General features: G+C 37.2%; 1 protein-coding gene across 3 annotated transcripts; it reads left to right on the top strand.

Annotated features, from left to right (window-relative positions):
* Window positions 1-7: 7 nt before the first annotated feature.
* On the top strand, window positions 8-22,546 carry C6H12orf4 (chromosome 6 C12orf4 homolog). 3 transcript variants are annotated; one of them, XM_052788748.1, is made up of 14 exons: window positions 8-146; window positions 1,579-1,773; window positions 2,051-2,196; window positions 3,592-3,773; window positions 5,413-5,512; window positions 5,602-5,723; window positions 7,686-7,792; window positions 8,539-8,736; window positions 11,900-12,007; window positions 13,130-13,198; window positions 14,754-14,956; window positions 19,977-20,034; window positions 21,248-21,315; window positions 22,299-22,546. In XM_052788748.1, the coding sequence occupies exons 2-14, from the start codon at window positions 1,596-1,598 to the stop codon at window positions 22,389-22,391; spliced, it is 1,632 nt and encodes a 543-aa protein (XP_052644708.1). In that variant the 5' UTR covers window positions 8-146; window positions 1,579-1,595; the 3' UTR covers window positions 22,392-22,546. The 3 variants fall into 3 exon arrangements, with proteins under 3 accessions (XP_052644708.1, XP_052644706.1, XP_052644709.1); XM_052788746.1 differs by having other exon boundaries at window positions 11,900-12,028; XM_052788749.1 differs by lacking the exons at window positions 8-146; window positions 2,051-2,196; window positions 3,592-3,773 and having other exon boundaries at window positions 1,577-1,773; window positions 11,900-12,028.
* Window positions 22,547-24,382: the final 1,836 nt, after the last annotated feature.

Below are 24,382 nucleotides of genomic sequence, written 5' to 3'. Positions count from 1 at the left end.
CCCCGCCCCGGCACATTCGCCACAAAGCGGGCGGGCGCCGAATCTGCGGCTCCGGACGCGAAGGTTCTAACGGGGAGGCGGGAACCGCCCGGCGTCGCCACCTCCCTCAGCCGCTGCGCCCCCTCACCTGCCCGCCCGGGACCCAGGTGAGCGAAGAGGGAGGAGGAGGAGGACGCCGCTCGCTCCGCTCCTGCCCTTCGCGGCGGGGGAAGCGGCTCCGGTCCCTGCGGGCGCTGCCTCATCCGAGCTGAGGGGCTGCGTTTGCCCCGGGGTTTTGGAGCCTTCTGGGGAGGGGGGGTGAAGGTGGATGGGATCCTGCAGGCCTTTCCCGCCCGCCGCCAGCTTTGCTTTTGCTTTTTCAGTAACGGGAGCTACCGTCGTCTCTCTTAGCGTGGGCCGCCGGTCTGGCGCCCCGGAGCCTGTGGTGGAGCTGAGGGAACAAGCGCCGGTTTCGGGAAGGGGGTTTGGGCCGCTCTGCCGGGGCTGCCCGGCTGCCGTCCCCTCGTCCCGCCCTTTTCCTCCCCGCTAAACCTTGGTTTGTTGGGGGTGGCAGAAAGGCGTTCGTCGCTTTCGCGTTTCTGCCTGGTGCCGTTTAAATCCCGCTCCGTGACGGGCCAGGAGACGGCCTCGGTTCAGCTTTGGTTGCCCTGAGATTTTTGTTGTTGTTATCGCGAAGCGATTTGTAACCGATTTGTTTAATCTGTTTCCAAGATGTAGGTTTGTTCACAAAAACAAACAAACCACCCCCAAAAACTATAAACTGGTCCCATGAATCTTGCTGCGGAAAATACACATCTTTTCCTTTCGTTTTCTGCTTTTTTTTTCTCCTTGGACTGTGTTTTTTAGCACTGGGGAGGTTTCACTGGGGAGATGTCAGCTGGAGTAATGTGTCCAGCTTTGCAGGTAGTGCTCAAAAAAGAGGAGTGTAAATGAGTGGAGCAGCCCTCACGGAGGGAGAAATTACTGACAGGTATACGCTCCCATCCTGTATTTTCATCCTGTAGATGGTTCTCTTGCTTTCCTTTGGGCTTATTTTTGATGGTCTTATTTAAAAATAATGACAATCTATCCTAAAGCAGGTTACAAAATGACAAAATAAGTTTTTTCTAAAGATGATTGTAGACTTCCGCCCCCCTCCTCCCCCAAGTCTACCACCTGCAGAAAGGAGGAAGTAAAATCCTAATGCACCGTGAAGGATCTCAGATTTTGAGGCATGCATGGCAGCAGTTCCAGTGTCTCAGTTAAAGTTTGCTATTTATGAGGATTCCTTCTGTCTTGGTTCTGCCTTTAAGTCAGAAGGCTTATACTGTAATTTGTAAGAGTAATTAACCAAGTTCATATACCGATACACTCCATTACAGTTTAGAAGCATTCAGTGGTTTGGAAACTGTTATTTATGCTTCAGTTCCAACCTGTGTGTTTGGAAGTAAAAATTGAGATGACTATCTATGAAAAATTTGGGGGGTTAAGTTTTCTTGCCAGAAGCTGTTAATTATTAACAAGCCATGGTTTTAGTTAGGGTTTTTTACTTAGGATTTTACAAGAATATAACTCATGTTATTTTCATTTCTAATGCAGGAAATCAACTCAAGAAGATGAAGCCTAATAAAGGAAAGACCTGCACTAGGGAGCGAGATTATGTTTACAAATTCAATGCTGGAAATCAACATTTAGTGCTTACAGTGCCTCTCAAATTCCCTGTGCAAGAGAATATTAGTCATTTGCATGGACGTCTAATGCTTCTGCACAATCTGCCATGCTTTATAGAAAATGGTAAGGATTGATTTCTTAAATTAGTGCCATATATCCATGTTCACAAGTGTCTTAGAACCTGCTTTAAGAAACCAAAAGAAGGGTATTTACTACAACAGTCTTAAAAAATTTGGTTTTAAAACAGCAAAACATTAAAGAAAATTACTGTCAGTACTAGCAAGTGAGGTGCCCAAGTAAAAGGTCTTCAGAAAAACTTTATTTGTATGTTTCCTAGATGATTACTGATACTTCCACTGACATTTTCTGTTGATGGACCATTCTCTTCTTGTTATAATAGACCTGAAGCAATCTCTTAATAAGTTCATAGAAGAGGAAACTATAAAAGATTATGATAGAGAAGCTGAAATGGCTCTGGAAGCAGTGAAATCAGGAAAAGTAGACATAAACCAGCTGGCAGATACTTGGGCTAAAGCTTATAAAGAGGTAAGATTAAGGCTGAAAAGTTAATATTCAGGACTTGCTTTGTGAGAGTGTGTGTGCACGTACAGACAGAATCACATCTGTGAAGATGCAAAATTACACTGAAATTCACTTTTACTGATAATTCTTACAATTTTTTCTTTTTATCTGAAAGTGGTTGTTAAGTATTCATCCTACAAGTTCTCAGTCAGGTTCTTCCTGAATTTAGTAGTCAGAAGATACAAAGTTGAGTGGTAGATAGCTAGTGATATTAAAAAAAAAAAAAAAATAGATATAAGGGTTACAGTGAGTTAGAATCAAAGCAAGAGATAGTAAAGTGGTACTCCTATCCTAAATCTCAATAATAGCAATGAAGACTCCAAAGAGAAAGCATATAGTTGGGAGAGACTTTTCAGCTCATGTGACTATTTTACATTATTTAGTGATGATGAGGCTTTAGCTGGAGTAATGTGTCCAGTTTTTCACGTGATCTTCAAAACAGAGGAATGCAAAAGAACTGGAGGAGTCCTAGCGAAGGCAAAAAAAGAATGACAGAAACTGCATCATTTGAGGAAAAGTTTATAGGAATTGAATTTGCTTATCGTGGAATATAGAAGAATGTTGTGAAAAATCCCAAAACATGTCTGTTATAAAGAGAATTGGAAACAAATCATCTGCCTTAATGAATGTCAACAAAATGAATTTAGCTTTACCTCTAAGAAGGAAAAATCTGTATTGGGTGAGCATGGGAATGTGATAAAACACTGAAGGAGTTTACAGTCTTCTATGCCACCGGTTTCTGTGAATGGGTTAGCCTGAGTGCAAGGGTTAGGATTAGATCATTTCTTGACACTTCTAACCTACACTTCAATGGTACAGTCTCAGTTCATCAGCTGAATCTGTTAGGAATGATTGCAAATTTAAGGAGTGTTTCAGTATGAAGGAGCTTGCAAAACTGGCATCTTTGGGCCATTCTTTTTTCAATAAAAATGGCTTTTCTTAAATCAGCATTGTTGAATAAATTCTAGTGACATCAGAGATTAGTCATCCTTTCTAGCAAAAAGTTTTTGTTTGCACAGCTGGTGTTTTGGGCCCTATCTAAAATTCATCAGTTGCAAATATTGTTGTAGATATTATTGTTCTTTCCAAGCTGGTGATTGCTGAAAATCGGTAATTCCTCACTGTAGTCAAAACCTTAATGTTTCTGCTGTTAGTTGCTTTGAAAGAGAAAGAATATGGGAAGGGAGAAAATGTTAAAGCAGAATACCAAAAACTCAAATGAGGAACTGCATGAGGAATTCATGTATGTTGAAGGTTGTGCAACAGTGTGCATGCCCAGTTGGTTTGCCCCACCGTTATGGGTGATCCTTATATGTCCTAAAAGGTACCATATGCTTTAAAATCTCTTATAATTTTTAGACAACGTTAGAATATGCAAAACCTGAAGAAACCAGCTGGGATGAAGATTTTGCAGACGTTTATCATGATCTGATACATTCTCCAGCTTCTGAAATGCTGTTAAACCTGGAACACAATTATTTTGTTAGTATCTCAGAATTAATAAGTGAAAGAGATGTGGAACTGAAAAAACTACGGGAAAGGTATTCCTTTTTTTTTTTTTTCCCTATCTTATTAAATAGGGGTGCATGCCACTGGGTGTATACAACTTGCAGGACAACATGTGTCAACTTGTATTTGTCTATGTAAGGCCTATTTTAGTTTTATGTTTCCCTCTTTAAAGTCACATAATACTTAGCTTGTATTGTTAGGGTCAGCTATCTTATAATCTCCTCAGTCACTGAAAATAATAAAAGCTAAGGCCATCAAAGTAATATAAGGTTTGACTTCCACTGTTCTATCCATGTTGTAAGTGGTATAGCAACGCAAAGTGCTTAGGATATCTAGAAAGTAGAGTATATGTACGTACCATGTTTTGCCTTTGTTATGATGTACTTTAAATGAAAAAATGGAAGTTCCATGGGGTGAAAAGGCGAGCAAAATTTTGAACCAACTTTAAATCAGAAACTGTTGAATTTGAAGTTTAGGAAAGTCTATGTGGGATCCCGAGTTTCTGACTAAGCTTGAATAGCTGCAGGTGGCTGCTTTGCCCACAAGAGGGAACACATACGATGTGGAGTTTTCTGTTCCATTTCGAGACTAAATAGGTTAAGGACAATGAATGCACACAAATACGGGTATAGTATAGGTTCTAAATACTAGGGAAGCTTGTGAGATGCCAGAGTATTCTAAGTAGGTCTGTTTTAGCATTCTAAGTGGCAATATTCCTTGAGTTGTGTTTGTTTAAGCTCACATTATACAAGGCATACCTGTTTATATAGTTTCTTCTAGACTGAATCTTATATATTTCTAATTTGGGGATAAATGTTGCCAATAATGTGTTAGCAAAACTTTTTGCTGCTTATTGACTCTTCTCAAGTACTCATCTAGAAGAAAGAGCACTTAATCTTAAGAGCAGTAATGTTGTAGAGATCTAGTGTGGTATAGCTGTTTGTTTACTCTGGTGGAATTTATCATACCTATTTGTCATAATCAAGAAACTCCATATGTTGGTGGCAGCTGAGACTGTCCCAGATGAGCGTAGGTGGTGTTCTATTTACATAGGAGCTGACTTGGAATCCCTGATCCTCAACTCGGATTTGTTTTGTGGATATTCACTGCTAAATCTGTGCTAGGGTAAATTGATGCCTCGCTGAAGAAAGGGCTGACTAAAGAGGGATGAGTTATTGGATGAACTGATGATAGCAGGGCAGCCCTTTAACTCCAGGTGCCCTTGTTGAATGAGCTGGAAGCTCATCTGACTACTAAAAATAGGTGTGTTTAGCCTACTTCCTGGTGTTTACCTGTCTGCATCAACTGTGGTTGGGGTGGGAGGAAGGCAAGGGACCGAGTAGGTCCATTTCAAAAACTCTTGTAATGATAAGCATAGTGAAGTGCTGTATTAGTGTATCTGGAGATACTGTTGTACCTTCGTTTGAGTATCTGTGAGGGCAGACTTTAAATGTATGAATTCCAATTCCAAAATGAGCAGGTGGACAAAGTACTGCATGGCGTATCTTTCAGCTATGTGTTCAGTTGTATCTCTGCCTGTGATGAACATTGACCAGCTGACTGGTACAACTGGTCACTGTATCAGTAACTGTATCAACAACAATGGGTGTTCTTCTGCCAGTTTTTTTGAAAGTGTTGCTTGTTGTAAATCTACGTTTGCTTCCCTTTCAGACAAGGAGCTGAAATGGATAAGGTGATGCAGGAGCTAGGGAAATCGCTAACAGACCAGGATGTAAATTCATTAGCAGCTCAGCATTTTGAATCTCAGCAGGTAAACTAAGTTCAGTGAACTAGAATATGTTATGCAAATAATTGTCTTAAAAAGAAAATCCAAAACACTCATATTATCGCTGTCGTTAGGATTTGGAGAACAAATGGACCAATGAATTAAAACAGTCTACTGCTATCCAGAAGCAGGAATATCAGGAATGGGTGATAAAGCTTCATCAGGACCTAAAGAATCCCAACAACAGCTCAATCAGGTATTTAATTCTTCTGTGATACTTACTTCCATCTGTAATAGTTCAAAGGACTTGCTTTTATATAATCTTTATTTCAGATTAGCCATTTACATAGGGTAATCAAAGCAAATGAAAGACAAATAAACCATCATAATTAAATATTTGCATTTTAGGAGTTTCTTCATTGTGCAACGTTATAACCTTTCTGTACCAGAAAGTGTTGTAATGCACTAAACTACAACTTGAGCTGAATGGGGTTTCCTCCTGTTTTGCCTTAATTTACAACATCTGTCTTTTAACACTATTTCACAAAGCTTTCTGTTACCTCTTAAGGATGTTCTGCAGAATAATTGTAGCTTAATAAATGTTAACAGTATCACATGTTTTGAATTAATAAGCCTTTATGGGAAACACCACACCTTTGAACAGAGTGGATGCCAGTGATAAGAGGAGACAGGCATGGGTTATAATGCGTGAAATACTTCATCACTTTCTCTTAAGTGTTTCCTGTTGGGATAAGGAAGCTGAGTGTATGGAGCATGAGGGAAGAGAGAGAGGAGGGGAAGTATATTGGAAGATGATGCTGTATTTAGATTTCTCACTACTTTCCTCAGGATTTTGTTGTCTGTGAATTTATGTTTTGGAAGTCTCTTGCAGTTCTCAGGTTAGTCCCAGAAAGTCCTAGGACTGCATAGCTCACAAGCAAGCTGGCCTCTTTCTAACATAGTGACCAGGTAAAACATCACTGCAGTAGTGACAGTAGTAGAGCTCAAGCTCTAAGCCCAATCCTAAAATATTTTTCCACAGAATTTTCATGTTAGCTTTGTTGATTATTTCTGTGAGGCTTTAAAGAGTGAAAGTACAAAGGCTATTCATACTTATCACTTGAACCTCTTCCCATGTTGTGGCCTTCTGCTGCTGTAAAATAAGACCAAAGTGAAGTTGCTTAGAGCTGAAAGCTGGAAGAAAAGGACTGCTGGAGCTCCAGAGGCAAGGACCTCAGAGAGAGTGAGGATGTTTTGGCTTCATAATCTTGGATGCTTATAACAGATGTGAAGTGATAGTATTTTAATCATTGAGCTCACATACACTAGCAGAAAGTGTCATCTCTCTGTGTTAAATTCTGAAAACTATAGGTCCCTAATGCATTTGAAAATAATCTATAGGAAGCCTATAGTAGGGCAACTAGAAGCTTAGAGAGAGAGAGAGAAATGTGTGTTACACACATATACAGACATAAAAGAGTGATATATATACACACGTATATCTTTATGCATCTAGTTGCTTATATGTGTGTGTATATATATTTATTAATGGTATATCTCAGTTTTACCTCATCACTAGATGTTTGCAATTAGTGGAATTGTTTGCAAGTTTATAAAACAACTTTGAAGATTAGGCACTTTGAAAACAAATAAACTTTTCATTAATGCAGAAGCAAATTTGAGAGATGTTCATGTTTTTCATGTAACAGAAAGTACTTATATCACTTACTACTAGACAGTTGAAGTTAGGAAAAAAATTAAAACTGCTATCTGAAATATTTCCTGCTAGTTTGAACACTGTGGAGCATTTTATTTGGCTTTTTCTAACCTCCCATTTTGTGGGGGGAAAAAAGAAATGTTTTAGCTAGTAACTTCATAAATAAGGTTTTGGCTATTATAAATAGGCTGAGAATAATTTTTTTTTTCCTTTTATTCTGACGTTCTTATTATAATTATGTTATTTCTCAATCTCAAAATGCTTTACAAATGAGCTAGGTAATGTAAATCTAACAGTGGACTCTACTCTTCCTGCTGGCATGCACCTGGAGTATTGTATGCCAGAGAAGTAAAACCTCAGATGAGTGGAATTCATTCAAATAGGTTTAGTCTCTTGGTTTCCGCAGACTAGCTGAGAAAACTTTGGATAGCTTTAACAAAATATTGTTGGTCTTGAACAAAAATTAGGATAAACTTTTCAGTACATTTCTCATTATTTTAGTGATGAAATTAAGGTTCAGCCCAGCCAACTGAGAGAATCTGTAGAAGGAAATGGAAGAATTTATGAAGAGCAAAGGCTGTTGGAAGAAAGTTTTACTATTCACTTGGGTAAGTAAAGTAAACTGACACCAAACCCAAACATAATAACAGATGCTAATAAATAATGTATCTAAGTCATGTATTATTTACAGTACTTAACTGTCAATGTATACAATATATTCAGTTTGTAATTGTTTTGTATTTGTTCTTTACATATGTAAGAGAAGTACAGTACGGCATAAACTGTATCAAACAGTATCTAGCTAGCTGAAGTATACTTAATGGAAGACATTGTAGAAGCAAGTTTTTATCCACTCTAGCAAGGTGACTAGTGTAGAAAAGGATACTAACATCAAAACACATAGAGGTTAAAAATTATATTTTAACTTTTCTTATGTTTGGTAAGAAAATGTGGGTATTAAATTCAATTCCCATGATCAATTAACAGAAAAATAGATACTTAAAATTTTTACTTTCGTTTATGCAATGGAGACTTCTTATGCTGTCTGTTTTGACTGCATTAGTATTTCATCCATAACCTTAGAGTAGGGAGCAAGGCTCACTTCAGGTATAGATAAGCCTTGCTTCGTGACAGTATGTGAAAATGTTGCATTTTTCTTCTTACTTTGTAAATTGCTGATATGTATGTAAAACTGAATATATGGTTAAGAACTTTCTTTTGAGGATTATTGATTGTATTTCCCTTAGATCTTTTTCACAAAACTTAGAGGAGCACTTTGATACCATGCATTTTAATAACAATGCTGAGTTTGCTCTTTTACTGTATGTATTAAAATCACTTATATTCTGTACAGGAGCTCAGTTGAAGACCATGCATAACTTGAGATTACTGAGAGCTGATATGCTGGATTTCTGTAAGCATAAGCGCAATCATCGAAGTGGAGTAAAACTTCACAGGCTTCAAACTGCAATGTCTCTCTATTCAACTTCTCTCTGTGGCCTCGTTTTATTGGTAGATAACCGTATCAGTTCGTATAGCGGCATCAAGAGAGGTGAGTCCTCTAATGGGGTATATCGTGTCAGTGAAAACAAGTCTCACTTAAACTTGTTGTCGTCTCTTACAAAAACTATTCTCTGTAAAATTAAAATTTACTGGAGACCCTAATGGTTTGGACATGGTATTGCAAAAGGGTAACAAATGCAAGAGAGATATGTATAAGGATGGGGGACAGACTTGTGCTCTGATATGCTGTTATCCCTCTCATCTCTTTCCTAGGTTTTGTGTTTGAGTAAGGAACATGTTAGAACGAACGCTTCAGTGTTGATTTACCTGCCTTATACTGACTTATTACAGAGTCTTCTAACTTTCTGATGTCAGATTAGCATACTGAAACCTATTTGCAAAGATGGAAGTGAAATATGCTAGGATTTTAAATTGATAAGTAAATGTATAAAAATACCATGTGCTTTAGATATCTGCAGCACTATGAATTCCATTAAAAATGAACAATAGGAATATTACTTGACTACTCCTGGAAAGCTTGATTAGTAGCCATTTTAAGTACCTGTCTTTTGAGTAACTGGATGCTATGATGAAGGTGTTTTGTATCAAGGTTAACCAATGAAATGTGTTTGTTCCTGTTCCAGTTTTGGTCACTGAGGCTTTCTCTGAACCACATTATTGACTCTTGGCTATTGACCAAAATATTTGCACTTGAAATGTTTTTTTGTCTGGAGCCACTATTGTCATTGTTCTAGTGTGCTGTAAAAACAAACAGACAAACAAAAAACTTTGGTGGTTGATGTTCTCTGAAAACAGTGTGGAATCAGGCTTGTAGCAAGAAGGAAAGGGAAGTGTACCAGTAAAAATTGCAGTTGCATTTGTGCCGTTTATGGGTTCCAAGTTACTTAATTCTGACAGTATTATTTCATACTTGTACTCATTTTCAGTTACCTTTTTTTTTAATGCTTAAATATTTAAATTAATAACAAATAGAGAAGATTTGGTTTTATGCTAAATCTTAGGTGATAAGATGGACATTTAAGTAATACTGTTAAACACAAAAGTGCATCTTCTAGCCACCAATTAGATCTCGCAGCCACAGCAGAGGGGAAAATAAGGGACTGTATCACTATCTGTAGAACATAATCCTCAATAAATTTTGATTTCTTTGAGTTCCAAAGGGACTTTGGCAAACTTAGCTATGGGCACATTCTACAGCTGTCTGCACCACCATTCTTTTTAAAAATCTTGCGCAAATTAATGTGTCTCATGCCTTAGCTCCTCTGACCTAGTCAGATATATTACTTTAAACCATCCATGAACGTCTGGTTGTACTGAGACCCCAAACCACTATAGATGGCAACTGGGGTTTGGGCACACTTCTTTAAATCCGCTCTGTGGTGACAGTGGTAGCTTCTGGCAGAAGGGCAGTAATAAACAGCTTTGAGAGGAGACTTTTTGCTCTTAAACTGTTAAAGCTGTTTGTTGCAAGAGTGTTAGCTGGAACCAATTCTCTTTCCTAAAAGGCTCTTTAAGGAATAAATACACTAGGGGTTCAAAGGCTCATAAAGTTGCTATATAGAAGACCTTTAAATGATACATTGATGCTATTGTTTAAATAGAGATATCGTGGGTTGCGCAGTCAAAATTTCTGCATTACAAAAGTGCAGAAACAATTTTTAGTGTATTTTATTAGTTCTGTTGTCTGGCAAACATTTTGATGTTGCATCTTTTGGTAAATCTGTTATGCAAAAATGGTTCCATTTGTCTCAAAATTCAGGATGCATGTGAGGTATTTGCAAGACTGAAAACCATGACTGCAATCTTTTCTGTGTTTCTTACAATGTGTAAACAGCAACTAACAAAATATACCTTTGAAATCAGATTTGGACGCACTTGCAGGAAACAGCCTTGAGCAGAAAGCCTTGAACTTATGTGTGAACTTTCAACATGCTAATTCCATTCAGACTATTTTTTCTAAGCTAGATGAATAGTTTCTTTATATACTTCATATTTATGCATTGCCTACCTCAAGTCTCTAATATTAGGACTTTCGTAGGACTACTGTGACTCAGATTTTGAGTAGGTGTAGCACACTCAGACAAACGATAAACTAAAATTAAAGTTAATTTTAATTTAAATATAAGAGATTTTTCATTCATTTCAAATAAAATGTCTTGTGACCTTATTTTATCTTGATACACACAGAAGATACAATCTTTTGGAATATGAGCTTCTTCTTCCCTTGGTGTTGGACACCAGAATTTAATAAAGCCTTTTGAAAATAGATTTGATGATGGAGAGTTTATGTAAAATGATAAAATACATAAAGATTTTTCTGTCTACCCTGCCTGTTCCTGTTGCAGCCTGTTCACGGGAGTATACGGTGCTCTCCAGATAGGCAATCAGAGTACATTAAGAACTTTAAGGAGGATTAGAGCAGGTACCTCAAAACAGGAAGTAAGTAGTAATTGCTTAGTATAGTCCAGCTCCTTGCTAATGGCTTGTTTTGGCTCCCATTGACTTACTTGGAGAGATGGCTGGACATTAGGATAAGGAGCTTGGAATACCAGTCACGGAGGCAGTATTTTATGATCCTAATTATCAGTATAATATTTCCAAGGCTGACATAATACTTCCTTATCAGGAAAAGGAGCTTGCAGCTCTTTTCAGCTCATGACACTTTTCCTTAGCTTTCTGATCTGTGTTTTGAGAACTAAAAGGAAAGAACTGTAATTCCAGCTTTCCAGATACACTGTTTATGAATGTCATTAGCTATCATTTTTCAAAACAAACTGGAACACTGTTGTTGCTGGTGGAAGTATCTATTATGTATGTTTTAATAAAGTATCACAGACTGAAGGACTGTTAGTAATAAGACATCATTTTTAAAGCACAGTTACATTTAATGCACATATACTATTGCTGTTATTCTGGGGTTTTTTTGGTCTGGGTGGTTTTGTTTGAAGAGCAACAACACTCAAGGGTTTTGGTTTGGTTTTTTTTTTTTCCCCAAGCAATTAATTTCTTTCAAAAAATGTTTTGTCTCTGCCATAAATTTTCTAGAATTTAAAGAGGAGTACTGCAAGGTTTTGTCTGGTTTTGCGGGGGGTTGCCTTTGTAACTGGCCTTGCTTGAAGAGTAGAGCAGAATTATGTAATGTTACTAGGCACAGCCTTATGACATGGATTTTAATCTTATTTTTTTCCTAGATTTTGCAACTGTTTGCCAAGAATGCACAGATTTCCATTTTCCTGGAATTCAAGAACAGCTTGAAATTGTCCAGAAGGTTGTACTTAAGGCCAGAGCACAGCGTAGCAGTAAGTCGAAAAGACATCATGGTCAGTGACAACCAAAATTACTTTCCTTGAAATAGAATAGTGGTCAGCTGAATGTTTATGGTTACGGGCAAGTTGATTTCGCTCTTCTTCAGTTACCTGATCTATAAAATGGAATGTTTCAGTTTATCGATAAACTCTGAGAAGTCTGCATGAAATTCTCTCTTCACAGGCACCATGTTCTCATGATGTCTTTGCTGCTGTAACAGACAGACCTTACCAAAAAAACCCTAGGTCCTTAGGTTCTGATCACACTTCAGCAGCGTGAGAAGTGTATAGGGCCATCGTGCTTTTTCCTCTGCAGTTTAAACTGCCTGTAGCAACACAGACTTTATCTGACTTTACTTTTTAACTTCTATTTAAAGTTTGCAGAAGAGGAGCTATGACTTTTTACCTTCCTTAAAAGTGAATGCTAAAAACTGAATAATAAATTGACTAAATGTGTATACTTCTTAGTGCTGACCAAATCCTTGTGAGTGGTTTACTTTGCAGTTATGTTTACAAATGGCTGTGAAATTTTCTGACCACATGGTGTTAAGGCAGTACTTGTACATGATGAAACTTTGTTTTTCTTGCGGAGAACTACTTATGTGATTTAAATACGTCAGTAACATGAATAGATTCATAAGAGTACATAGAGAAACAAGTTTTCTTGGGAACCTGCATATTGCTGTAATCTTGAAGAAAATACTGAAAGCTCTTTTTGTACCGCTGATTTATGTAAATATCTTTAAAACTTTTCTTGTAATACTAGGAACAACTTTGTTTTAAATAGTTACATTATTTAAAAAGCAATAGCAAGGTACTGTGTAGTTGTGGGCGCAATTTGGAAAGTTTAGTATTATGTCTGTGAATATTGTGTTTTCTCCAAATGAAGAGGTATCATAGGATGATTAAGTAAGAAAGCTAATGATTTGAGAGAGAATTCAGTTCAGTGTCTACCGAAGACAGCAAAAACACTTCCTGTCCATCCTCCTGCTTTTGGGGGACTTTATGGTAACTTTATGGTAAAAATTCGAGCCAAGATATCATCTTAGTATATTCATGCAAAAGCGTAATTATTAGATGATATATTTAATATTTGTGCTATGTATTTATATACAGAAAACAAAAGTAGTGGAAATGAAGATAAATTAAAGAATATTGAACGAAACCAGTCAAATATTTTGCCGGGTGAGTTCTGTTGCATTTTCCCCCTCTTCTTAAAGCAAATTGTGTTTTATAGATGCACATTTTTAGCTCTAAAGTCAGAACATAAATTATAAACTAAACCCGAGTTGACCTCAATCAGAGGAGAAGGATGTTCTTGTGGCTAAGGCAGAGAACTGGGTGTTAGGACATCTGGTTTCTATTCCCAGCTTTGCCACTGCATCATGTGACTTGGGGCAAATCACTTCTCTATGCCTAAAATTTCTTTTCAGAATTTAAGGGTGGAAAAAAAGACCTCTGAGCATCTTGGGAAAAGGTGAAACTTAAATACTAGCAACTAATTTTATTTTTGAAAATAATTATATATATGTCACTGTTAAGATACAGCAAAGCATTTTAGAATGTATATTTTAACTCTGAGAATGTACAAATCCATTCCTTTCAAAGAGGAAGTATCTTCTGTGTATATTGTGATTCCTAGTAAGGAAAGCTTCTGTGGAATTTGAAGATGAATATACAGTTGAGGGGCAGAGGAGTTAAATCCATACAACCCATGACTGAATAAGAGGGCTTCTTAAAATTGCTTTCATGATGGTCTTAGATCTTGTTTGTGTAAGTGGATTATAAATCAAATTGGGTCCTTAACAGATAAATCCAGGTGAATCTTGCTGCAGTGGCTTGTGTATTACTTAGATGGTCATTGCTGGAGATTACTACTTCCTTAGCAGTCATCAGAAAGGTACATACCTGTTCTTCAGCTGTCCCAGTACAAACGTAGTATCTTAACTTAAATGACCAGTGAGAATAGGTTTGAAGAAAGATGTTTATCTGTTGACTGTAACAGTAGGGGTATTGCATACCTGCTTTTCTGTTGGCTGTAGTATAAACACTTGATCTCCAGCGGAGAGGTAAGATGGAGACACTTGCATTTCACTGCCCCTTACTCTTTCTCGACCTTTGATAAATGAATAACAAGTCTAAAAATACCCCCAACAAGATGTCTTGGTAACTTTTTGCAAACAACTGTAACTAATCCTCCCATTACTATGAATTATTTTAAATTCTAATGATCATTGATACCTTTGTCTTCTAGTACGTATCTCAGTTGTTACGTAACCCACTGTCTTTTTCCACAGACTTTCTGCATCCTTTATTTTAACCCATCCATTTTTGGTATTTCCGCCTCCCACATCTGTCTGCAATTCAGTGCTTACGTTATATATTTTGAGTATTACACCTCCTCTGTGTTTGTTTTTCTGTTTCGTGCTATATATAGATCATATCCGCCTGTACTGGCACTGTTGCGTCCTATTACACCAGGTGTCTGTGATGCCAGTGAAACCCATCAAAGCAGGGAATTGAGTGTAGGATGAATGTAAAACAATGATATTCCAAGAGATTTTAGATCAGTTGGTTTCTAACTTTTTTTTTTCCTCTCATGAATGTTTTCTGATCTCTGTTGTGTATTTGTATTTGCCTTTTGTCTTAACTGACCCTATCCTTACATTGCCTAACAATGGTATTTCAGTACAGATCACTACCATAATATCTTGACTTCTTGGTTTATATTATTCTGTAGGAGAATTCTACATCACACGCCATTCAAATCTTTCTGAAATTCATGTTGCTTTTCACCTCTGTGTGGATGATAATGTAAGATCTGGTAATGTAACTGCTCGGGATCCTGCAATCATGGGACTCAGAAACATTCTCAAAGTTTGTTGCACGCACGACATTACTACCATTAGTATTCCTCTGCTGTTGGTGCACGATATGTCAGAAGTAAGTAAATGTAAAGATTTGGTTTGTTTTTCTCTCCTAGGGTGCAACAAAAGTGATTTTTGCAAAGGGTATGTTTCATGCTGGTTTAAGCCAAATGGGACAATTTATCCCAGTCACACGCTCCTGCTACATCATTGCACCAGCTCCTGCCACATGATTGTGCTGGCACTCGTATCTATATGGTGACCCAAATTAAGGAACTGAACCAGTTAAAAACGTTTCAGCCAGCTCAATCACTTTTGGTTTTTATTCCCACCCCTTGCTTTGGACACTTCACTTCCTTGATCCAGCTCATTGCACAGTTGTATGAGCATTAATGAAAGATGGGACTACATGCCTGGAAGTCTTCTGGCAACAGCTCTTGCTTAGAAACTGTATCTTCAGTCTTGCTGATGTGATAATGATACCAAATCCCCAGTTTTAATTGTTGCTAGCTAGAAAACCTTAAAACTAAGTTTTATGAGCAGCAGAACTAGCAAAGCTTAGCTTGGAGTTCTGTATCCCTAAGCATCACTCTTTATCACCTCAGCCCTACAGAGCAGCGAGCAAATTTCACCTTTGCTCTGAACTGTTTCCTTCTTCACTGCCTAATCCCTTGCACCCCTAATTTCTGTCCCTGTTTTCTCTCTAAGTCCCCCAAATATCAGCTGGGCAAGAAGCAGCATATTGCTGAGGCTCTTTGTAGATATAAGTATGCTTACTTACTGTGCTGAACTTTTGTGTTCTCTTCCTCAGTGGGACACTAATATAGAGCTTGTCCCTTACTCAACTGTAACTTTTCAGAGTGCATAGTAATTTAATACTGTTGACAACCTCTTTTCTCTGTCACATCTGGCTCACAAGATACTAGCAGAGAAGAAAAGGGGGTGGGGAGGCAGGAAGAGAAGCGGTGGACAGGCAGTACAGCCATGTGCCTCGCCTCCATAGGAGGTGAAATGTCTACAAACCTAAAGAAATGGGAAAAATAAGATAATGCTGCCATTACTGATACCCTTGCATGGATAATTATAGTCTGTTGTGGATTTTTTAAGTAACCCTTTGATTTTTCACTTATAAATTTCAGTACTGCCTTTCCTTCTTTGAAAGTGCCTAACTCATAGCAAGATAAAGGCTCACCAGTGGATTACCTGTAACAGTGACTTTTTTTTATGGCAGAATTTGATTGGAGCACAGTGTGGAAATGGCCCCCTCTTGCAAAATCAGAGTCTATTATTGGGAAATTGCAAGTAATGCAGAAGTTAAAAATGTCCAATAATGAAGCTTCTAAAGGATATACTTCCATGTATAAAAGTAGACTATTAGGAACAGATGATATTATTTCTGAAATTTTTCATCTCTGGTATCAAAACCTTTTTTTGGGGCACAAATGCAAGTAACCAACTTGCAGGACAGCAGCCTGGGTTACTCATGGGACCCAGTTACTGTGTTTCTTAAATTTATTGACCTTTTTTCTCAATCAAGTTGCATCTAATGATATTTTTTTCCTCCTCTTTTTTTTTCTTTAAACCTTGTTAGTTTTAGCTTTCATTTGCATATCTGTATTTGAAAATACAAATAAAGCACAAGACCAAGTGTTCAACGTGCTTTGAGAGTGTGTTGTTGCTTGGATGTGTGAAACTGAAGAATTATCTTCTTGTCTAATGCTGGATTCTTAAAAGGTTCTGGTAAAACAATTTATGTTTTGTATTAAGTTTTAAGTCTTTGCAGAGAAAGCAGAAAGTGACCCATATGATAAGTGTATGTTTAGCCAAAACTGCATTGTGTGAATTGCATTAACAGCATTGCTTATTACAGTGCTTTGCATCTGGCTGACCTCATTTGAAACACACATATGTAACTTGTTGAGGGAAAAGTGAATAATAACAGATTTCTGAAAGTTAACCTGAACTTGGTGCCTTCAGCAGCCCCAGTTTTGAATCTGCATTTACCACCTACGTAAAAACATTTTTGTAAAGTGGTTAACCAGGAGCACAGCTGCAGAGATGTTTGCATGCTTCACTGTGACAGGCATTCATCATGAGTGTTCTCTGCTTTTCCCAAAGGTTTTCTTCTTTTATGGATGGGAAGAGTGGTGTTTATAATCTCCCAGAAGTAATAAGCGTATCGGTCTCAATGAAGCCATTACATTTCATTATAATTTCTGTGAAAAAAAGTTAGGAATTCTGTTTTCCTTAGTTTTTCTTATGACAACAACAACAAAACCACATTTCTCTGTTCTGATCATTAAGTTAAACAAAGGAAAGAAACTGGGTTTGATACTTGAGAAAGGCAAAAGCAGACAAGTTCAAATTCAGGACAACGGAGGCGTTACTGTCTGATCACTGTTCTGAATCTAATATAAACTGATATATGAACTGGGGAATGAAATGGCTCTAATAGCATGGCATCGCTAAAAATGCCAGAGCTGGCATGCTTCCTCGGTACTTTCAACATAGGAGCCATTGCTGCTGTCCACACAGCAACACTGAGAAAAATGTGACTCTTCAGGAACCTTGGGCAGCTGTCTCTATTACTATAAGTTAACACAAAAATGTTTTGAAAAAAAGTAGAAATGAAGTGAGTATAAGCTGTGTAACAAATATTTATGAAGATGATTTATGTATATAGAGAGATTATTGATGGGTGTATTAACCTCAAATATTTCTCGTCTGAGTTTCCTGCCTTTAAATGTATAGCTGATTATACAGTGTTTAGGATTTGCATAGATATACTATGAGTAAACATCTTGCTAATTCTTAACTTCCTAAAACTAACCACTGAAAGTTGGTTTGAAATCTTTGTCCCACAAGACATTTATGGACTTTAGTTTTTCATTACCTCGTTAAGACATGGTTCTGGAAAGGCATAAACCCTTAGCTTTATAAAAGCAGCAGTCCCATGTAGTGAGTCTGTCACAAATTCGTTTGAATAAAAAGGTTTGCAGCATATCTTTCTAATCTGTGAAGCTGCCACACCCCCCCCCCTTTTTTTTTTTTAAATAAGGAGAAGAAATCTTAGTTTGACAACAGATCACTGCGTCCTAAAAAGGAGTGAGGTATAGTCTCTGCTAGTGAACAAAACCAAAAGGTCCAGGTGTTTTACTTGCTTGAATGCTATTAACCAAAACTCACTATAGGAGATGGGGTGTTTGCTTTTTTCTTTTTCCCTGTCCCCTGCACTGTATTTTGAATTGGTACTTAAGCGATCCTTTATCATTTCCACAACTGTTACTTAGTTTGCATACAGAGGAAAATTCTGATAACATGGCAAAATCATGAGAACTTATGTTTTTAAAGATGGATTAGAATTAAACCACTACTGCATCATTTTCGGTTCTTGTGGCTTGTATGGAGTGACATTCTGGATTCAACTTGTTATTTCCCTGAGTGCCCTCAAGATTTAACATTTTTCTTCCTCTGAAATAGTCCAAGGAATAGTGTCATATCCTGCTGTTTCAATCAGTCCTTTTAAGGCTTAGTTCACTTTATTGATTACACAAGGTACTCCTGAGTTGCCTTCAGAGTAACAGGACCTTTCTTTTTAGACACTTATTTTTTAACTTAAACCAAAACAGTGATCAAAACTAACAATAAATGCCTATGTTACTTGTGACAGAAAGCACACATAGGCAGATAAATAGTAACAAAGATCCAAGTAGTTCTGGAAGATAGCTTAGAAATGAAAAAAACAATAAAATAAGAAAAAATGTTATCCAGCATTGTTCTGATTAATGCGTTGTATACCCTAAAAGCTGCATCTATTGATGCAGTGATTTACATAATGAAGGAAAGTTTTCTGAAAAGGTATTTCTAGCTTATGCTGTTTTTAACATATGTATTTTGGGGATGGCAGGAGATACTCCCACCTAAGGAGGAACTTTGGCTTTCTGTAGCTGTTTAATGCAGCCACGTTCAGTATACTGTTTCAGTGTTATCGTTTGGCATTCTTGGATAACCTGGCTTCTCAAATAACTTCTTTTAATCCTGAAATTAAACCTTTTTGATAATGACAGATTGTACAGTGTTTGGCATTGCAAAATAAAGGCTGGCTTTACTGAATAGAAAATTATGTAAAGCTTAAATTTGAAAAGGTACATAGATTGATAAATTTGTTTCCACATCTGTGTTCAGACTAGAAAGTACTCATTTTCATGTTGAAGAGTGCATCAGAACAAATAGGTACTTTTTTCTTCCTGAGAAGTGTTTAGTGACAGTCATTCTGTCTCTGACTAGGAATATTCATCTTGATATAATTCACTTCGTAGCATACAGCCAAAGAATATTTAATGTACTAAAGCATTTAAACTGTTACTTAAATTATTTAGACCAGTGCTTGTAGCTGTATCTTAAGATATCTTAAACCACTGTAGTTTTCATATCCCATCTTGGTATTTAACTTTAGGTAAGGATTTGTTGTCTGTTTATATCTGAAACTCCTCCATCAGATGAAGATGGATTTTGTTTGTTTTCACTCTTAGCATAAATGCATCTTTAGGGGAGAAGAGCTTCTTCCAGTTCCAGTATTAGAGAGAAGCTTTTTACTGAAGGCATCGGGTATGCCAATAGACCTTAACCAGAATCATCAAGAATACCTAGGAATCATCAATTACTGCTGTTAAGATGTGGTCAGGAGCCTGTCTTTGGCTACGTGAAGCACAAGTATGACAGTTACCCATTGGATATTATACCTTTTTCTGAAGCTCCACGGGGGAATTAAATAACCCTATTTCCAATGGCATTAATAAGATTTGTCAACAGTATTTTATTCAACATCTCAGCTTAAAAATGTATAGATTGTTCTGATACTGGGCTTTCCTACCAATAAGCAGTGGCATTGCTTTTATGGTTATCTATAAGGTATATACCACCTGCTTAGAATACTCTGGAAAACTAAATCCCTCTTCATGGCCTGTAATGCTGCTTGAACACTTGCTGGGAAAATGGGGTTCTATGGCAAAAATGTATTATCTTTAATAACTTCCCTGCTACTATTGTTGGTTAGATTCATCAGGCATTGAGGCTTTTCATTTATTAATTTTTAGGAAATGACCATTCCATGGTGCTTGAAGAGGGCGGAGCTTGTGTTCAAGTGTGTCAAAGGTATGTTAGTGAATGCTTCAGCTGTTTTTTTGTGTTCTGTCTGGTGACATCCAGCCTTAGCTCAGGCTGTGTATTTAAAAAAAAAAAAAAGGTGTTTTTCAATAATTTATTGCTTGTTAAAGCATACACTTATATTTTCTCTTTAATATTATTAATTGTCATACCAATAAATAGTCTCAGACACTTAGAACAGAGACTAAAAATGTTTCTCGAAAGTATCTTTACAACTTAAACATAGTAGAAGTAAAAGCCCTTACTGCTGCTTTGAGCAATCTTTGAAGGAGGGCAAGAGCTGGTGGTTCTCTACAGTATAATCTCCAGCATCATTTGCATTTTGATAGCCTCAAACAATAAGGACTCACCGCGTTTTTCCAAGAGTAGTTTATATGCTAATTCATCTCTTTGCTGGAAAGTCCTCATGACTCAACTTGGTTTACTGTCTTTCCAAGTGGTGTTATTACTTAACTGCATTCTTGTGTGCTGCACTTAAATACTTGAACCAGTCATTTAGAGTATTTAAAATGTTAGTAGTGTTGATGTTCTTTCCAGCACCTACTTGAGGAACGTCTTTCTCTTGTGACCTTTAGTAATTCACAATGGAATATCATCTGTGTAGCCACTTCATTAAACAATTTTTTTTCTGATTATCTTTATTTGTCATGAGTGTGCTCCTGTGGACCTTGTAGTTCATTTGTAAGAAAGTGCTAGCATAAAAATACCATATCGTAACTTGAGCAATAAATGAGTGCTGAGCTTTTTCCATATACGTAGGTCCAGGTAGTTTCTGTTGCTGCCAGATTGTCAGTGTACTTTTGGCAACAGGCTTGTACTCCTGAACGTGGATGTGGTCACGTGAGAGCTAAAGGAAAGAGCTACTTCTCAATGAAAGCAAGCTATTGAAAGAACTCATAACATGCATATTTGGGGAAACCTCTCACTTCTGCTGGCTAGCAGTGTGCTGTACAGTAGGACTGGTTATTCTGCTCTTCAAGAGTATATTGATTTTCTCTGTAACTCTTCATTAGATTTTCCAGTTAAAGCAGATTTCAGTCAGGAGATTGGCCAAGTCCGATTTAAATGCAATTAATGGCATCCCTAGTTAAGGCAGTTAAAATCCTAATTGTAAGTGAAACCTCCCTCGCTGCTTGATAACGGTGTAATTGATAGGGAGGGTTGCATAGGTAGTGCATATAGTATGAATGCTGTTTTTTAGGTTTCATGATGGAAATGGCTTCATGGGATGGAGGAATTTCACGGACCGTACAATTCTTGGTACCACAGGTAGGTTAAATCAAGTTCATGTCCAACCTAGGAGACTGTTGGAACAAGAAGTTAAATGTCAGCAGATCTAGTTTTTTATTTCTTTGCTATGCCGTGCTCTTCTTGTGTGAGCTTAAATTAATCACTGTGGTTTTGGTTCCTTGCCTATAAAACAGGAATAAAAGGGGTTTATATTTTTTGATATCTTGTAGTATCTTCTCAGGATGCTAAAATTTTAAACTGGGAAGTTCAGCTTTACAAACAGTGAATACATCACCTTTGAAAAAGATACTTTTTTGCTATTATTTACTCTGAAGAGATGGGCTAACCTTGCGTTACATAATACTAGTCACATTGTCTAACAGCTTAGAAAATTGCAATGCACTGAGTTCAGTCATACTTCCACAAAGTCATTAATGACTCCAGGTATTTGAAGTTAATTGTAATTAAGATTCTGAAATGATTTAATCTGGAGTTCTAGCTGATCTTCAGAACCAGGAAGTTTTCAAAAGGTGGCCAGCACTAAGTTTTATTTGTTCTAAAATGCAGTACTGGAAGCAATATAAAAATCAGAGTTATATTAGGAAAGAAATAACATGCATTTCTTGACAAAGTAGTGAACTGCTGAGCAAGGACGAAGCCAAGAATAAACCGAGTACTGAAGTTGAATCTAATCCTGGAATTCAGAGAGCAGGAGTCCTGTAGATAACAAACAGCACTGTCCTGCTTATGCTGGGCAGAAATAATCAATTACTGGAACAAGGAATCTACTGGAAATACTTATGTCACATAAATACACAAACAGTATTTTTAGGTCAATCTTTTCCCTTTGATTGAATTAAATAGAATAACAACACATAGTTTGAAAATTGTCTTCATGGTCTTCTGAAAAACAGCAGTTCTCTTAAATGTCAGGAAACAAAGCTGAGAGAGACTTAATTCTTCCAAACTACAGCAAAAAGCCAAAGCTTACTGGTGTATTTTTTTATTTTTTTTTTCCCCAGACAATTTCCGAGGAAATGTTTTACCAACTGAGCAATATGCTTCCACAAATCTTCAGAGTATCTTCTACATTGACTCTGACCTCCAAGCACTGAATTTTGTGCAGCAGTAAGATGTATACTGTTGACAAAGGATGAGATTACAGAGATTCTGGACTGGAATGTCTCTTTTCTGAGGGATGATGAGCATGAAGTGGTATTTGTTGCAATTTCAAGAATCATGTCATAATAAAAGACAAATGCTGTCTGTACTTGGGTGTTAGTGGTTGATTTTTGCCTCTTGCTTTGTTTCAGCACGGTATTAATGTTGAATTCCTCACCTTTATCTGAAAGACATTCAATGTTACTTACTGATGTAATCTACAGAAATATATATGTGATTCTCATACTGAAGTAGTAGGAGTAAGAGCTTATGGTAGGAATAGGATCTTCTGGGTGGGTTTCAGGTTGTTGAGTTTTTAAAACATTTTCTGAATTTGCTCAGTGACATTGTTCACATTTTTTTAAATGTCAGGTGTCTCCTGAGAATAACTTTGATGTAATTTGTCACAGTTGTCTTTCCAGCATCACGGTGACCACAAAATAAAACCTATTACTGCTTCATTTTACTGTTACAAAATGAAAGACATGAAACAAGCATTTAACCTGCTGCATTTTTTAAATCACGGAAGTGTTTAAAAAAAAAAAATCAAAACAATATACCTGTGACAATAATTAGAATTTTTAATTATTATTTCTTCCTTTTTTTTAGTATGTTAACTTTTTGCTTTTATTTCAAGATTTCACATTGACAAGTCTGTCACATGAACAACTTAATAGGAACACTATAGCATTCTAGACTTTGTTGTACAGGTATATTTTGCTGCTTATTAATGTTTTATGACTAAATCTAATTGGAATTGCTGGGGAGACAGCTCAAGAGGCAGCTGTAAAATTTCTTGGGATAAACTTGAATCCAGTCAAAAAAAACAAAACCAAAAAGCCCACAGCCCCCTGCCTCCCCGTGATGGGGAGCACAGGGGAGGTTGGGAACTGCTTTTCCCCCCCATCTCGGACAGGCAAGCTTTTTGAACTTAGCGGTGGACCCAGGAGACTGGAAGCAATCTGGCCACAGGGAAATTCCTGCCCAAAACTGGGATTCTTAGGGCTGCCGGAAGAGTCTGGCTCACAGCGAAGCAGCTGGGGTGGTGAAGGTCCCAGGTGGCTTTTTGAAGTCCACAGTCCTGCTTATGTAGGAAGCACGGGGATCCTGGTGGAGCTGGCTTTCAATCTGAAATCTCTGTGTATTGGTGAAATTCTGCACTTGAAGACTGGAGATCCTGGAAGCCAACTAAACCCAAATTATTTTCTATTTTCATTGTGATTTTTCAAAAAAAATTAGTATTATTTAGTTTGATAAATGTGAAGATTGCAAAGCTCTGTTCTGGGGAAACTGCATAAGTTAAAATTCTTGCAGAGAATCAAAGGAATATTAATCAGTTCGTGATGTTTATAAAGTCACTATGTAATTAATGAACTCTTAGCTTAGTATTTTTATCGAGTCCTGCATGCTGTACAGAAGCCATGTAAGTGACCCAGCAAACATCTATTGCTGAACTGTCAGATGCTTTCTTCTCCTCTGCCAGCAACTTCTAAAGAAGAATCATGCAAGTACTGTCACCTAATTTGGTGTTCTAGAAAAGAAGGATGTAAATTCATCTAGAAGGAGCTGGATTAATCCTGTTAGAGCTCATTTTACATTGCTGGCCTTAAGCTGAAATCAAACTCTAGTCCCAGAAAAGCAAATGCTCTAACCACTATTCTGTTTGTGAAAGGTGTGGCAGCAGAAGTATTCCTCTTTGTAAGTTGTAAGACTTATCTGTGTTGTGGAAAAGATCTGTGTTACATACTTGGTACTTTTACGATTTTTTTTTTTCCTTCAGTCAGTACATCTACCGAGAAGTAGCCTGTGGAACACCAAAAATTCTTGAGCAAATCATCTTGCTTATACTTTTAGACTTTTGTTAAGAGGAGAATTCAGGCATAATTTTTATTATTTTGCCAAAACACAAAGACACCTTTTAATTTAGTACCACTTGTGTAAAACT

Source organism: Harpia harpyja, chromosome 6, assembly GCF_026419915.1.
Source record: "Harpia harpyja isolate bHarHar1 chromosome 6, bHarHar1 primary haplotype, whole genome shotgun sequence".
NCBI classification, from domain to species: Eukaryota; Metazoa; Chordata; class Aves; order Accipitriformes; family Accipitridae; genus Harpia; species Harpia harpyja.
Note: the sequence above shows the minus strand (reverse complement) of the source record. Positions and strands in the feature narration are given on the sequence as shown.

Bases quoted from the DNA above. Each gene is read 5' to 3' on its own strand.
- C6H12orf4 (XM_052788746.1), top strand. From the start codon at position 1,596: ATGAAGCCTAATAAAGGAAAGACCTGCACTAGGGAGCGAGATTATGTT. The intron at 5,724-7,685 runs GTATTTAATTCT...TCATTATTTTAG, and splicing joins CCCAACAACAGCTCAATCAG to TGATGAAATTAAGGTTCAGC. The intron at 13,199-14,753 runs GTGAGTTCTGTT...ATTATTCTGTAG, and splicing joins CCAGTCAAATATTTTGCCGG to GAGAATTCTACATCACACGC.